We start from the raw sequence: 17704 nt of genomic DNA, 5'->3' as shown, positions 1-17704 counted from the left end.
CTTTGACTAGGAGCATGGCTTTACTTTTCCGCTGGTGTAATTTTTAAGTGTCTCAGCATGCAGTCAGCTGAAGTCCCTGACCAATTAAAAAGCTGCAAGCTGTTGCCACGGTGCTGCTGATGGGAGCTTACAGTTATCGTGGCCACTGAAGTACTTCAGTGCAATCAGTAAGCGTGTGTGAATTCAAGAATAAACTCACACATACAAATTTAACTGTTCTATCGCCGTGTTGCACAGGCACTCGTGTTCATTTCAACATTGTGATCTGCTCCATTTAACCAAGGCGTTATCTTGGTGTCTGGAGAAGTGTAATCTAAGTCTAAAACTTTTATTTTACACAACCCTGGTGGTTCTGGTTGCATGCCGACAGCGTCACGTGTTTAATTTCAGAATACTTGATTACTAAACTCTACGGTGACATCAGTAACAAACAAACAAAAACAAATCAATGGCTGTGATCTAATCCATAGTTGACTTTAAAGTGTTCCTTTTTTCTCCCTGTGCAGGGAATATCAGTTTAAGGAACTCCAAAAATAAATTAATTAATAAAAAAAAATTGTCCGTTCGAAACACATTCCATCGTGTATGACATTCGCATTACATCACTTCCATTGTGTGTCACCATGGTAACGTGAGCAACCTTGGATACCTGTTGCTGCTACTGGAAATTTCACAGTATTGAATATTTATTGAAACAAAAGCTGATCCCGTTATAAAACATATGCCATTGAGATGTAATTCCTAAATAAACTATTTGATTAATTTCCAAGATTATTATTGTTTAGATTTTATTTATTTTATTATTATTATTATTATTATTTATTTATTTATTTATTTTATTTTATTTTTTCACAGATTACTTGCCTATGTAATAGTAAGTAAGGGTTAACTAAATTAAGGATTAACAAAAAAAAAACGTTTATTAAATTAACAAAATGCATTAATTACAGATTCTTATTATGTCATTATTATAATTCAATTAAATTTTATTTGTATAGTGCTTTTAGCAATTTTCATTGCCGCAAAGCAGCTTTACACAGTCAAAAGAATTATTTAAGTTTGTATGAAATGTGAATTTGTATGAATCAAAATGGTCAGTTTGTCCCTGGTGAGCACGCCGAGGGCGACAGTGGCAAGGAAAAACTCCCTGAGATGGTAATAGGAAGAAACCTTGAGAGGAACCGGACTCAACAGGGAACCCATCCTCATTTGGGTGAAACAGAAAGCAGTAAATGATCTGCATTTATACAGTGTGTAGGGTAATGTCATCCTCGATGTTAATAATATTATACTTTTTGCGCTCCAGCAAGGCGCAATGACTGATGAGAATTTTTACTTTCGGCAAAGTGATGAAGCTTTGTTCACTTGTTCCCTAAACCGTTCATGGTTTGTTTGTTTTTTTAAACCAAGAAGTTTCAATTCAAAACAGCTTTAGAAAATCAAAAAGAAATATTATGGAAATAAGATTGTTCCTGATGCCAAGATAAAAACTCCCCGAGATGGCAATAGGAAGAAACTTTGAGAGGAACCCGGACTCAACAGGGAACCCATCCTCATTTGGCTGATAACGGATAGTAGGGATTGATCAGCAGTCATACCGAGTACTCAGGAAAGCTGAGACCATGCGGCTTTTAATTTTTTCATTTAGATTTTCTTCCTAATTTAGTCATGCCTCCCCCAAGTCGCGATTGATGTGAGATCGCCAAGTGCCCTTTCATCCCACCACGCTGAGAGAGCTTGTGCAGTCCACTTCCCAGGAAACTTACGAGCCGATCAGAACGCTGCTTGTAATCTTCATTTCCTTAATGATTTTTATTTTTATGTTATCATTTAATTTTTAATTATTATTTTTTTGCGCTTACTTTTTTCTCCCTTAAAGTGAGGACTGATCGCCTGGCCATGACACGTTTCTCGAATTACTAATAGCGCTCGTCCTCAGAGTAATGCAGTAAGCAGCTGCACATGAACCTGTTGCTGTTGTTGCTCTTCCCTCTGCCCAGAGAGCCGTGCCGTACCCAATTACCCGTGCCGAGTTTGTTTATCCTTCCAACCCTGGGATGTTATACACAGCCAGCCAGAAGTGGTGCAGAGTTTTGACAATGTTCTTGCTTTTTATTTGTTGTTTTTTTTTTTTTTTTGTCTTCAGTTTCATTTTTTTTTTATCATTATTCAGCAGACTGGAAGTTTAAATAAACATAAAAAATTGTTTAACTGATACTAGAGGGCGGAGAGTGTACAGTATTTTATACACATGTTGGTATCAAGTAACATTTTCCACTGCAGTACCCATAATCATCATAATGAGTTAAAAAGACTTTCACTACTTTCAAACTCTTTCTTATGATGGTTGGATTAACGTGGATTATAACATTGTGAAGCAGTCAGGAAGTGTCTTATTGCTTTGTTGCCATTGTTACTGGTGTAAAAAGAGCTTCATCTGCAAACCTGAGATATTTGAGTTGTGCTCATTGTTGTCTACGACGGTGGAAATGGATAATTAAATATTTCTTATTCATCAAGCTATCTGTATCAAACAGTGATGTTACTGTATTGTTCTGGTTATAATTTCCACAACATGTCCTGCTCTCTGCATCAAAACACTACATGGCAACAAACTTAGACATTCACGATTCTCAAACAGTTATTTACGTGGGTCCATTCTTCACACCTTACACTGTTACCTTATTTGTGTTTACCTTACACTGTTACCTTATTTGTGTTTGTATTGACGAAAGTTACAGCATGTCCACACCTGCCCCTGTTTGTGTGCACCCATCACCCTTAAAAACCAAGTTGTCGTGTTTCGTACACAGCAATTCGACACACAACAGCAGCGTCCATGTCAAGTAAAACATATCTAGCTTTGATTACATGTAATAATTTAAAATTTTAAGTGATATTTTTCCAATTATTCTTATCACTGACTCACTCATGTACAGATTGACCCAAGTTACAGGGACATGATGTGCTGCCAAGTCTCTGTATTTTGGTTTGTTACAGCTTTCTGTTTTTGTCACATACATGATGTAGTAGTAGAGGAGAATAATGAGCACTAAGTTGACAGCACTGTGGAGACTTTAACTGTGTCTTGTTGCTTTTATAGATTATTAAGTTTTATTGATAAAAGTTAGAACGGGTGAAATATTTAAGGACACTATTATATACACATGGATTTACTGAGTGGTTAAATGCTCAGATCTGATTGTTAAGAAGAGGGCTGTTATTTTCTAACAACGCATGTAGTTTTCTGTGCAAATAAATACATTATTGTTTTACCCACACAGCACATGCACGGTCACACATTCATAATCATTAATGATCAAACTCAGTTCTCAATAGAGAAGTCTCAGTGTTAACCACTCTTGATCTGGATTATGATTACTTTTCCTTTGTCAAATGCAAGGCTTTTCTGGGTGCATAGATGCATGCATAAGAGTGAGAGAGAGAGTGCGTGTTACTGGTGTATTGACTGACACAATGAGTGGCTGATTGAGGGCCTGAGTGACTGACCGACGACCTAAGTGACTAACCGACGACCTGAGTGACTGACCGACGACCTGAGTGACTGACCGACGACCTAAATGACTAACCGACGCACCGACGGCCTGACTGACTGACCGACGGCCTGACTGACTGACCGACGGCCTGAGTGACTGACCGACGGCCTGACTGTCTGCTGACCTGACTGACTGCATGACTGTTTGATCTGATGGACTGTCTGCCGACCTGACTGACTGATTGATGGACTGATTGACTGACTGCCGCACTGATGACCTGACTGACGGACGCACTGACGCGATGAACTGACGCATTGGCCAACGACCTGAGTGAATCACTGCGGCACTGACTGACTGTTGACCTAAATGAATGAATGAAGCACTGACGACCTGATTGACTGACTGATGCACTGACTAACGAAGTTTCTTCCCGGAACAAGTTTTCATTTCTCTTACTTGTTATAAGGGTTCAGCTTGGTCATGTGTGTGTGTATTTGAGACCATGGCAGTTGTTGTGGAGGAGTCACATTTGGCGATTTACCATCCTGCGGAGATGGTACAGGCGTCATCCAGGCAGTCAGAGTAAGTGTGATTCATCTGTGGTGTGTGTGTGTGTGAGAAAGCTCAGTATAAGATCAGAGAACACCTGTGCGAATGCACGCCTGTCATGAGAGACGCAGCTTCTATAGTGGGGACTTGAAACAAAAGTAAAACAAGGCAATTAACTCAATCAAAAGTGACGTTAGTTAAAAACCCAATGTCACAACCCAGTTCTTTCACTGTAGTACAAATACCTTCACTTAGGGCTTTTCAGAACTGAGGAAATAAAAATAATCTGAGGCAAAAGTCAGATCAGTTCATTAACCTCATGGCGGTTATAAAACAGAAAAAAAAACATTCTCAGGATGCTACAGACATCTCGGTATCTGATTGTATTTTCCCCACATTCTTTGACGGTTTGCCAAACTTAACATCCGGCATCAGTGGGTGTAATCGTGAGCGGTTAAGCCGCACGAAATTGGCAGCGCATATATGCATTTATATAACTCTTTATGGTCACACAGCATGCCATCAAAAGAACAAAAAGAAGTAAAGGCTTTGAAATATAAAATGATGTCCTTCAATTCAGTACTGGATAAATCAGTGGCTGTATGTGTTTGTGATCTTGTCGACCCCTAGTCTGCAGGGAATAGTAATTCAAGTTACGGCGAGGGCACAGGGTTGGTGTGACTGCTGTCTTGAGGCAGACGTGTCAGAGAAGGCTGGCAGGAGGTCATGTTCAGCCTGATGGACTTTCTTTGTCCTTTCAGTCCACTGCTTTTTGTTCATTTCTGTCCACTGCTGATATGGGAGAACTCTCTTCACCGAGATACGCTCTTGGCAAACATGAATACAGCATCTTGCGCTTAACATGGACTATAAGTACAGTACTTACAGGGCTTCTCGGGTTTAGTATTCAACAGTAAAAATAAATTAATAAATGATATATATACATCGGCAATATAGCGTTTCAAAGGTGGAAAAAAGGCTGGCCTCGACACCTGGAACAAGCAACGTCAGAGGCCGTCAGATTTATTATTTTTTTCTATTTAAAGTAGACTAATTATACTCCTGCTATGGTGGTTTGCAGGAGATAAAAAATCAAAGCTTGTTTTTCCTAATATAAATCAGTATAAATGCTACATGCTCCAGTTAGTTCATATTTCCTGCTGATGCAGTGCACTGCCTGCTCCACTACACTCATCAACCAAAGTATTCAGTAAGAACTATTTTTCTTTTTTTATTATTTTTTCTTTTTTTACACAACTTCAGTAAATTTGCTTGTATGAATATTTTTATACAAGTAATCAGTGCATAGAGAGCTGGAAATACTGACTGAGCAGAATACAGAATCATGCAGCACGCATCTTTAGCATATCGTAACTTTCATTGCAGTTGGAATAAAAATAAATAAATTAAAAAAAAACACCTGACTATTGCACCCATATGTGGATCTTGCCTCTAGTCACAGAGATAGAAGTACACCCTTGTAAAAAAAAAAATATCTCTGTGTGCTGTAGAGTTACAATTTGCTTCACTTGAGCTAAGGGTGCTTTCAAGCTGTGGATGCAGGCACGGATCCGAATAGACCTGACTGAAGTCCGCTACGGTTAAGTAATATGAACACTTTATGCACAGACCAGCATACTCCCGCTTTAGGGTCCACTTTATAAGATGGTCTTGAGCGCACAGTACAGTTTAAATAGTGTACAAATCATCATAATCAGATTGTCCCTGATGAGCAAGTCGAGAGCAACGGTATCAAGGGAAACACTCACTGAGATGGCAATATGAGGAAACCTTGAGAGGAACCAGACTCAACAGGGAACCCATAGTCATTTGGGTAATATCAGAGAGCATGGATTGTTTTAAGAAACGCGACATATTAACTGATTTAAGAAATGTGACATCAACGTTGTCTGTCTCCTCCGAAATATGCACAGTGTGCTGTACAGCATGTAACGATCTGTACAGCATGAACGAAAAAAAGAAAGAGCTCTGACCTCAACCCCTGAGCCCCTTTGGGATAAACTAGAGCTCTGGCTATGCCCCAGGCGCCCTCGCCCACATCAGTCCCTGATCTCACTAATGCCATTGTGGCTGAATGAGCACAAATCCCCACAGCTTTTCTAGAAGAGTGGAGGTTATTATAACAACAAAGAGAGAGAGAGAGACTACATCTGGAATGGAATGTGCAACAAACACACATGGGTGTGTGATGGTCAGGAGACCACAATACTTACAATATATAGTAAACAATATAAACTATATAAACTATAAACTATATAAAAAAAGTAAACTATATAAACAATATACACAGAAAAGCTCACTTGTTTTGATCTAGTTCATGCTTTAATAGTTTTTCAAACTTTATGGCTAAAGTAGATACACAGAGCTCTGTCTAGGACTAGTGTATTTACTGCCAGGACAATCCAGGGATAAACAGTATGGAGGAGTGAAATGAAATGCTCTTCAGGCACACATCATGACGAGGGATTAGCAAGAATGCATCTTGAAGGTTGCTAGAGGCTCTCCCAGGAGAGGTCATAGTAGTCGGCCATAGTAGTCGAGTTAATGGATAATGAGGGTTACTGGACTAAGAAATGAGCCTCAGGTAAAGGCTGATTTATGCTTCATCAGGAACGAGCAAAAGTTTGAAAAAAGTGTGGCTGAAGAGGAAGTAAACAGTAATTGATGAAAGTACATGTTTGTTTGCTTGGTTGGTTAGTTCATTTTGAAAAAGGCAGTATGGGATTGTGCTGTCTCTGACTAATCAGTCACGTCATGCTAATAATGCGTTGCATGTTACTCTTGAAGTAATAAACTTGTTAATTTTTAGGAGTGTAAACAATACAGTATGATTTTATAGGGTTTTCTTCAGCAGTAATTTGATGTTCGATGTCTGATCAGTGTGTAACCAGCCTTGTTCAGTATTGTAAAAGTTATTTTAACACACCAGCTGTTTGTTCTTTTTCAATAATAATTGAATCATTACTTTTCTGTTAATTCTGTTCACATTCCATTCCAAAGTAGGGGTACTGAAGTAAAATTTAAGGAGTCCGCTCAATAAAATTTTCAGTTCAGGTATTTTACACGCCCTCACCTTGGATTGATGCGGATATGTTTGCTTTAACCACCTGTGTTTTGTCTCATGGTAAGGAATCACATTACTCCTTTAAAAAAAAATTATCTATATTTATCTATATTAACAAATTGGTTTTAAACTTCCTGCAGGAATATTATTTATATATATATATATATATATATATATATATATATATATATATATATATATATACACATCTGTCCATTTACCTGTGAGGTTTCAGTTTTCATAGTCTACTTTTCCTTTTCTTAGAGTACGCCATGCTGTGTTGCACTTTTGTTTTTCTGTTTCTTACAAACACACAATCTATATCATAGGTCGGCAATTAGCGGCCCCCAGGCCACATGTGGCCCGCAAGCAAAAACATCTGGCCCGTGAGATTGTTTAAACTAGAGAATAAAAAAAAATTATATATTTTTTTAAAATCGGACTGACAGTCTAAAAAAAAATCTTTGTTTGGAAACCTCATATTTCAGAACAGAAATATTTCAATCTATCTAAATTCTTATTTGTTATATCTGGATACGAGGGTGAATAAGCGCATCAGCGAGGTGCAGAGCGAACGCCCAACATGCAAAAACAAATGACGTCTTGTTGTGCTTTGCGAGCACCCAGGGGTCCGTTCTTCGTCTGTCTCTAACTTAGTTAGCTGGATTTTATTGTTGTGAATTTGTCCTGATCTTGGATTGTTTCGTTCTTCGATGCGCTTCTCGCATTTGCTGTCATAGCAACATATCCGTAAGCTTGAACCTGCTCGGGAGCAGGTTTATTTCATGTAAACAGGATTTAGCCCGCGCTCCTGGTGGGTTATGATTGGTTGAAATGGCGAGGTCACATCTGATTGGTTAAAGAGCACGACTGACGCGGACTGACTCACGTGGGAAAAGAAAAGGATCTTGCATATATCCTTGCATCTTGCACATTTATTTTTCAGGGGTTTGTCATGAATATGCAAATAAATTATTATATATAATAAAAATAAATATTTTATAATGATAAATTATATAAACGAAACTAATTTTATAACAGACAATATAAAAATAAACATGTACCTATTTCAAAAATATTAATATTTTTATTTTTTCATATACAACATATTTATTTTCATATTGCTTATTTTATTTTATCGTCTCATGTAATTTGTAAAGCATTAACCTCTAAATTTATGTTATAATATAATATTTAATAGCGATTATGTGTGTGTGGGGGGGGGGCAATCCATGGCAGGGGGCATTTCTGCGCATAACACGTGTTACAAAAAAAAATAGAGCCGCTCTTTTTCCATTTCGTCAACCAATCGCAGGGCTTGTGATCAGTGAGTAGACAACTCAATCCAGCCATACTAATCATCAACAACAGGTGTGCTCGAAGAACCAACCTAGCCGGATCGTAATTAGCACGATGATCTCATCTTAGATGTGTCAGTTTATCTCGGATCTCGGTTCTGTCATTTTACGAGCGCCTACCATTCATCCTCCCCTATTAATTCAATAAATTAGCCAATGTTTTGGTCGTGGCCCGCCATGTAATGGCTTGGAAAAAATCTGGCCCGAGGCCAAACTTAATTGCCGACCCCTGATCTATATGATGTAAACTATTTTGATTGGCTCTATTAGCCACGCCCACCTAGTAGGTGGGGGGAAAAAATGACTGTGGTTCGCCATTTAGTGCTGCCTGCTATATAGTCTAGCATACCTTGTTGTGTTGCCAGTTAGAACTCAAATTACCAGCTGCTCGATTAAAAAGTTTGAACATTTATGGAGAGTTACACGAAGCTCCCACCAACACCGAGCTGCTACTGGCCATTTGCTACTCATTTTATTAAATTTTTTTTTTTTTTTAGAAGGGAAGATGATGCAGCCTTGAGACTTTGTCTGTTTGACCTGCAGTCTGGTCTGTGAAGGTCAGCCTCGCTGTCAATCAGTAGCCCAAGGTTCCTAGCAGACCTTGCAGATGTGCTCCCTCCTTTGAGCTCAATGTTAGATCATTAGTGACTGCCAGTGCCAGAGGTAACAGCACTACATTACCAACAACTCTCTCTCTCTCTCTCTTTCTCCTCTGCTTCCTCTCCACCAGCTTTTTTTTTATGGTAATGTGCAGTAATTCATCCCCTTACTCGGGGTTATCTCTCTTCTCAGGTAGTGCATTAATGGAGGCACTTGTGCTCAAGCTCATCTCATTAACATTTGCAGTAGAGATACATATATGGGTCTTTGAGCTTCTAAGTGCTGGAGGTCTTCTTTGACACACTACACTACAGGTCATGATATTAGTGAGGTCGCTGAAAGAAACCAGACAGGTGGTCAGAAATCATGCTCTTAGCTATTTTAAACTTTCTCTCTTACACACTTGCGCGCGCACACAGTGGGTGGCCTGCTGCAGATGCTGTTGGTTTATTGTCTAAACTGACACCATAGTGTGGGAATGAGAGGCTTACCCTCATGTCAGAAAAAAAAATCCAGCAACTTTTGGACAAACTCTTCAAGCCTCGCTCTTTCCACATAGTGTAAGCTCTCATAAAACCCCTGTCATTGATGCTTTTTCAGGTTGGACTTGTCTTTCTTTCTTTCTTTCCTTTCTTCCCAGATGCACATTTCTGGTATATTCCTGTTTGCTCTTCTCTCACACCACATACTTCTTAAACCTCTGACACTTTTCCTTCTTTCCTGCGCTGCGTTATTGCTCTACAATTAGACAATTTTTTTTATTGCCCCCGTCACTTGAATTTTGATGTCCTGGACAGTTATCTCGATCATGCCCCCCTTCTGCTCGTGAACCAGGTGAGCTGTTGCGCTTACACCCAGGCAGTTGTGCTCTTAATGAAGTGCCAGTTTCGCTGATTAACCATTGATTCAGCTTTAATGAGAAAGGTTAACCTCTGGAATGTAGAGCAGCTTATTTTTTTTTATTTTTTTTATGACAAATTGTTCTTTTTATGGCATCATTCAGCAGTAATAAAAACTGTCATTAGATGTTTACTGTATGGATAATGTAATTGGCCACTTTATTAGGAACACTAGGACCTCCCGATGCTCGCAAAACGACCCCAGTTCTTTGCGACATTCCTGCAGGTTGTTGTTTCACACTGGTATCAAGGAATGATCTTTGTGCAGAGATAACATTCAGCTGTTTTTTTACTCATGCATGCACATGGACCCACACAATACGGTACAAACCTGTGATCGGCACTTTCTTATATAAGCGTCCGTTCAAAACTGCTGAGAATAGACCTTTTTTACCTTTACTTTTCTATCAAATCCGGGTATGAATATACAAACACTTTGAAAGACTGTTTGAATTCAGCCTGAATGCACAAAAACATTTATAAAATATAGCATTTTTTTTTTTTTATACTTTAATATTTGCAGTTATAGAGACCTACTGCGTTTTTCTTTTTTATTAGACTTGTTTTAATTTTCTCAGTTAGCAACAATATTCAGCCTCTTTAGCTAGTGAATGTTGCACTGCTTGTTTAAAGGAAATAAAACTTTTTACACATGCTTGTAATAACTTTCATAATGATTCCCTACCCTCCCTGAGTGTCCATACCTCATTAGAATCATTTTTTATCTTATAAACTTTGAGAAAAAGCACTTACGTGGCTCTTTATCTATCTGTAGAATGTGAATATCTGGCAGTAATATCTGAGACTGTGTTTATGGTTCTTCAACCACCTAGATGGAAATGCTTCCTTCATAACCATATAATGAGAGTTTTTTAAAGGTTTAGTAATAGTATTAGTGAAAAAGTCGGAGTTATTGTGTCTGTTGTTGGATTCTGATTGGGAGTTATGTTTATCTTTGGATTTGTTGGTTTTCTTGCTGCTCAGTGGAGTGAGGAGAGTCTGTTTAGCATGGTGTGTGTGTGTGTGGTACAGTAGGTGAATAGTAGGGTAAAGAGGGGGGCCTTGTGGAATTTTTGTGATCAGTACTTGGCTGTTCTCTTGACTCCAGTGTCAGTTTTTTTTTTTTTTCTGTTTTCTTTTCGGTTACTCTTTACGGTTCGTGAAGGAAACAACTCCCGCGCCTTAGCTCAACACAGACCCAACATTTTGATTTTGCGTGCAAACTAGAATGTTTTGTAGAAGCTTAGAAGCTTAGTCTAATTCTCAGTGCCTGTGAAGCAATTAAAATCAGGGTTCTTGTATTTGTTTTGAACCATGTTGAACCTTTTTTTTTTCTCCCCCCCACAGTGCAATTAGTGAGCTTTCTTTTCTTGGAATACATACCAGTGTAAGCTGTATGGTGCACATGACACGTTATGTCTGGCGCGCACCCCAACCTCTAGTGCTACTCACACCTGTGGCATCAGGTGTTCATCATCGCTTCTATACGAGATATCAGTGTGACCAAATACACTGCTATAGAATACAGTGACTCATGCTGCATTCTCACATCCTATTTTGTTTTGTTTTTTTCTTCCCCTGAACATACTGGTTGATGTGCCCTTTGTGCTGAAATGAAAAAGGGGTCCATACGCTGTACACACCTGCTGTAACCATGACAACGCTGCGATTCCTCTTGCCTTTCAACTGTACCTCATTCTATTCAAGCTTTAATCATTAAGAGCAAATATCACTTTCTCAATATTTAATGTGACCGTCACGCAGAGGAGGCTTTCACCCGGCTCCGCTCTATAAAGTAAACACTGCGGAGCGCATCAGAGACTGATTCTTAAATCTTTTACATTAGCTGTTACCCTTTTTGTGGCCGCTTGAGTTGTACCCTAATTGCTTAGGTAGGAATGGATTAAGTAAGGAATAGCACGGGTCGGTGTCTCCTAGCAGGAGAGACACTGCAGTGCGTTACTCTGCTTATACCACTTCGACCTGGCAGTTAGTACAGCAGTTACTCTTTTATTAGTGAAGGACATGTCATGCTTTTTAATGCTTTAAAGTTAAAAATTTTTTTAACGGTTTAAATTTGAACAAAAATTAAACAGTCCTGGCCTCAACGCTTTCTCTCTCTTTTTTTCTCTTTCTCTCTCTCCGTCTCTCTCATTGTCTTAGCAAGTGAAATATTGCTAAACTAGCAAATATATGTCAATAAAAAAAAAAAGAAACCGTTTGTATAAGATTTTAGTGATATTCGACTGTAAATAAGCTTAATGATCTTATATTTGGTTTGTTGTAAACTTTATCATCTAAAACTATAGATCGGTTTGGCTAGATTCAGGAATGTTTCTTTTGTTTCATCTTTTTTTTTTTTTGCAGTGTGTAGTAAAATAAAAGCAGCTTCCTGATTGTAAACTGTGCAACTAATTGCACAAAAATGGATACTAAGAATGTTTTTCTGCATCATAACAGCTCTGAAGGCGTTGTTTGTCACAGTCAGTCAGGTATCACCTTACATGTCAGGCAGTACGATACGTGTCTGAAAAAAAAGGGTGTATATTCAATATTTTAAATTAAATCCACCCTCACAGTATTTTCTTTACTTCTGTTATTAAATTTAACCTCCTGGAAGATCCAACTGTAACACATAATTTTATATACAGTTGATATGTGTGTGTGTATATATATATATATATATATATATATATATATATATATATATATATATATATATATATAATAACTATCCCCATTGAGTTACTAAATATTACTTGACTGCGCAGTTGTTACGCGCTCCCGCTTGTGTGTCTGTCTCTCTGACCTTAATCATTAGATCCGCTATATATCTGAGGAATCGAGTGTCATGCGCCGCTGAGGAAACAGGACGTTTCCCCTCTGTGTTTCTCTAACAAATGTTCCTGCTGATGTTCGTTTCCTTCATTTTCACGTATGAGACACGAGGGAGTTTCCATGAGGGTGGTTGTGTCTAGGTGCTCGAGGCAGGCAATCAGAAGGAAATGAAGAGAGGCTGATAGTTTATTGATTACAGGAAGTATAGGCTTTGTCTTGCATTGTGCAAAGGGAGTGAACATGACATAAAGGAAGCAGTGTCTGACTCCGCTCAGGGACTAGAAGTGGAAATGCATGTGAACAGCAACTACCTCTGTAGGCAGTTATGAAGTGATGAATGAGAGAGGAATCCATCACCTTGCCACTCCAAAGTACAAAGTGTAACTTTGGTCTCTGCATCAGTCCCCCAAACCCTCCCTTTAATTGCTCCGTCTCTTATTTAGACACCGCGCCGTGTATGGAGGTCACATGTGCTCCAGGAAAATTATTGTCTTGTTGAGTTTTCTATTGCTGTGACTTCAAATCTCTATATATGGTATTTACTCCTATCTCCTCTAAGTTATTATTTTTTATTATTTTTTCCCCCTTTTTTTTTTTTTATTTACAGACTGACTGGATAAGACTCTTGGACTCGGGTGAGATTTTGTTTTTCTCTTCTACCCGTCATATCAGATCATACACACACACACACACACACACACACACACACGCACCCTCCTGCATTCTTATTCTTTGTTTGTTGTTTTTTCCTGCTCCTTTCTTTGCTTTCCGTCTAATTTCCGCTCTTCTTCAAGCGCACAGCAACGCTACTAGTATCTGTTTACCAGGAGCCGCTGCTTAATAAGCAGAAGATATGCATAGCCTACTGATCATTTCCTGCTCTGGTTCATATCGAAAATAAATCAGGATGAGCTTTCCGCTGGCCGGATGCTATATTATATCATTAGAGAAGTAGTAGCGTTGGAATTAAAAGCTCTCTAATTGAGATTAAAGCTCAGGGCTAAGCATAAAGGCCAGGTTCGTGTGAATGAACGGCAGAGTACGGACTCTTAACAGCAGGAGGGAAAGATTCATTTCGAAGCTTTGAAACCTTGAAGTAAGTCATTTAACATCTTTAAAGCCTGCGTACGGTTAACATCAGAATGCAATCATAATCAAACATGAGGTGAACTCAGACTGTGGTAATAATAGCGGCCTGACCCTTGGGTCTATATAAATTTTTTTTCCTCCCTCTCATCATTAAGTCATGTGTTTGTGCCCTTAAAGTGCTGGGAAGTAGTCGTTGAGGTGAGCTTTTCTCAGGCTAATAATAGGCCTGGTTCTAGTTTCAGGATGCTCTCTTCACTGGGATGGGCCATCCATTTGATAAATTAGCTCCTCTAGAAGCCTCCTCCCCTCTCTCTTACCCCCCTTGCACTGTCAGGTAACATCAATATTACTCTCCTTCTGTGAGTGTTAAGAGCGAGGCAAAGAGATTTCATCTGCTTATGACCTTGTGGATCTTTATTTCCCCCATATTATTGCACTTTTTTTTTTTTTTTTTTGTCTTTAACAAGGTGATTTTGGCCAGAGGTCTAGCTGCATTTGTTCATTGGTGAGAAAACCGATCCTTTAAGTGCTAGAGCTGATTTACAGCGGAAGTATTGCCGGCATTGATCATGTCAAAGACATTGAGGTGGCTATAAACTTCACAGATGGACTTCCCTGCTTGACCTCTCGTGACTTGTCATTTGCTTAGCTCAGCTCATTTCCATTCTACAGCAGTCGTTCGCTAGAAATATTTCTCAGATCACCGTCAGGGCTGTGGCTTGCGCCTCTATCGGCATTGGGTTACCGCTCAGCCCCGGTCCTGTGTATAAACAAAATCATGGTAGCAGCCCATGTCGGCCAATAGGATGCCGTCGTTCAGCCATTACTAAGGTCAGAGTTTTCCTCTCGTACCTGTAATGCTATCTTTGTAGAGGGAGGGTGGCAGCTCACTGAGGTTATGGTGCGCTATTTTAGGAGTCATGAGAAAGCTCTTGACCCACTGAGAGTGCAGCGGTGGGCTTCAGGAGGGGCGCTAATGGAAAATTCACGTGGCTCAATGGAAGAATCTAGAATCAGGTGATCAGAATTTTTCAGTGTCTCATTTATGCATGCTCATCAGTCCACACACTTGCAAAACATCATATCAGTCCTGGTCCTGTTAATAATTTTTTTAATCGTTAAAGCCGACACATGTTTTTGTTTTGTTTTTTTGAATTGCAAACAGTGATGCACATAGTTTTTTCTTTAGACTGGGCACTTTATAAATTTATGCATTGGATGTACGTAATGACTGACTTGCTGATGTTAATAAAATCCTTGCTAAAAGGTTTTACCTTAGCAATTTAAGGACACGGTTTGGAATTTGCAAAACCTTAACTGCACGTTTTTATCGTTTTTCTCACTATTGTTTTGTTTCTCTTTCCAACAGGATTTACTATTTCCAAGCATGGCCAGGCTGGGTTTCTGCAGGGGGTGCTGTTCACCATCCTGCCCCTGCCATGGTCATCCCCAGAGCAGCCTCTGCTGGGAGCTGTAAACACGTCAGCCACACTTCTCCGTTACCGGCAATAAAGAAGGCTGCGTCGCATCGAATCGTACGTTTGTGTCAGCATGAGGGAGAAAAGGGAGAGACAGCGGATCCTTTGAGGAGAGACAGCGGATCCTTTGAGGAGAGACAGCGGATCCTTTGAGGAGAGACAGCGGATCCTTTGAGGAGAGACAGCGGATCCTTTGAGGAGAGACAGCGGATCCCTCGAGGAGTGTTACAGGCAGAAGATTGTCATAAGAAGCAAGAGCAAGAAACCCAATCTTCTTAAGTCAGGCTGTGGAGGAAGCTGACGGAGGTGGCTAGAAAGCGCGCACATGTTGATGTAACGAAACCAGAGCGTTAAGCAAACGCGTTGAGTTTACTGCGGGAGGCTAGTCATTGGCTATGGGGGCCATGGTGACTTAGCGTAAATGGCTTCTCTTGACTCAAAGTGTGTACCATTGTGTGCTGCTCAACCCTTTTCCTCCTTTCTCTTTTCCCCTTATATCCCCTCTTCTTCTGGCTGCGAAGGTCGACTCACCCCGAATGTTTCCTGGCTCCTGCTCTCCTTCAGTGGCGATGGGGCCGTGGAAGCTCCTGCGGGGCATCAGGCAGCTGGAGCTCCACCGCCTCATTCTGGTGCTCATTATCTTTTGCCTGCTGTCCATGGCGCTCTTGGCTTATTATGTCAGCAACAGCCCCAAGATAAAGGAGGCACCTCCTTTGCCTTTCAGTGACTGTGGTGAAGTGGCTGCAGCCGGGGACGGTCTGCAGCACGTACCACTTTTCCTTCCACCAAATGTTGGCCGCCAGAGGACCGTCAAAGCGGTGGACAACTCTCGCACAGAACCCGTCGTGCTCGTGTTCATAGAGAGTATCTACTCCCAGCTGGGACAGGAGATCGTGGCCATCCTGGAGTCCAGCCGCTTCCGTTACCACACAGAGATTGCCCCTAGCAAGGGCGACATGCCCACTTTGATGGAACGTGATAGGGGCCGCTACGCTTTAGTCATTTATGAGAACGTGCTTAAATACGTCAACTTGGATGCATGGAATCGAGACCTCCTCGACAAGTACTGCTCCGAGTTCGGTGTAGGTATTATCGGCTTCTTCAAAGCCAACGAGAACTCGCTGCTAAGCGCTCAACTTAAGGGCTTTCCTCTCTTCCTTCACTCGAACCTGGGCCTGCGGGACTACAGAATCAACCCCGCAGCGCCGCTGCTTTATGTCACCAAGCCCAACGAAGTGGAGCAAGGCCCCCTGCCGGGGGACGACTGGACCGTTTTCCAGTCCAATCACAGTACCTACGAACCTGTGCTGTTAGCCAGCACCAAGTCATCAGAGGCCCTGGCTCACCTCGGTCCCCATCGAGTCCTGCATGCCACCGTGGTGCAGGACCTCGGCCTTCATGATGGAATCCAGAGAGTTTTGTTTGGCAACAACCTCTCGTTCTGGCTGCACAAGTTGATTTTTGTAGATTCTATCGCTTATCTAACTGGAAAGAGACTATGCCTGTCTCTGGAGAGACACATACTTGTGGACGTGGACGACATTTTTGTTGGAAAGGAAGGAACGCGGATGAAGGTGTCGGATGTGAAGGTCAGTGTCTTTATTTGCTTTTCAGCTTATTCATACCTCAGGAAACGTAGAGCGTTGCCAGAAGATGTATGATGGCGGTTCCTTGTGTATAGATTTGTTGAATGATTTTATTATTCCCCCCCCCCCCCGAGTTGTGTGCTTCTCATACTGACAGTTTTCATCATCCTTCAGGACAGTATATGAATCATTGCTTATCGTTTCTTGGCAATGGATTTAGCTGTATAAGGCTTTACATGATTTTTTACATAAATAAACAAATAAATACATAAATATTTCTTACATTATAAATGCGCAGACATATTTTTTGCCTTTTGCTTCCTTTAGACCTTTTTCTCTGGCCCAAGTTTAAGTTTCGTCCATGTTAACTAGATAAAATGATTTCAGTAATACTGTACGTTACATTATACAATATTATAATATATTATAGGAGGAGTTATAATATAATAAATGTGTGTATATTTATGTACAGTACAATACAGTATGTATGTTTACTATGAGCTGTCAATCAGTCTGTTCATTGGCAGTGCTCTGTCTAGTCTCTGACCTACTTTTGTTGAAGCAGAAAATATAATTTAAATTGCCTATATTATTTCTGAAACGACTTTTACTTGATGCTTAAGGACGTTTTATGTAAACATGGTATCACACTCACATTAGAGGTGTTTACATGGACCCAAATGCTCCATTAATAATCAGAATAAAAGCTCAATCAGAACACTTTT

At 40.1% G+C, this 17704-nt stretch overlaps 1 protein-coding gene across 10 annotated transcripts in view; it reads left to right on the top strand.

The window, feature by feature from the left end:
- Positions 1 to 17704, top strand: part of ndst2a (N-deacetylase/N-sulfotransferase (heparan glucosaminyl) 2a) — a 150813-nt gene that overhangs the window by 111273 nt on the left and 21836 nt on the right. For 7 of the 10 annotated variants that reach the window (XM_053501551.1, XM_053501549.1, XM_053501546.1 and 4 more), the window contains one exon: positions 15285 to 16982. In XM_053501551.1, coding sequence (XP_053357526.1) covers positions 15930 to 16982 — 1053 coding nt within the window. In that variant the 5' untranslated portion in view covers positions 15285 to 15929. Of the gene's footprint in view, positions 1 to 13433; positions 13462 to 15284; positions 16983 to 17704 lie in introns of all 10 variants that reach the window. The other 3 variants (XM_053501548.1, XM_053501547.1, XM_053501553.1) reach the window with 1 other exon arrangement.

Source organism: Clarias gariepinus, chromosome 8, assembly GCF_024256425.1.
Source record: "Clarias gariepinus isolate MV-2021 ecotype Netherlands chromosome 8, CGAR_prim_01v2, whole genome shotgun sequence".
Taxonomy (NCBI): Eukaryota; Metazoa; Chordata; class Actinopteri; order Siluriformes; family Clariidae; genus Clarias; species Clarias gariepinus.
The sequence above is the reverse complement of the archived record's forward strand: the minus strand, read 5'-3'. Positions and strand labels throughout refer to the sequence as shown.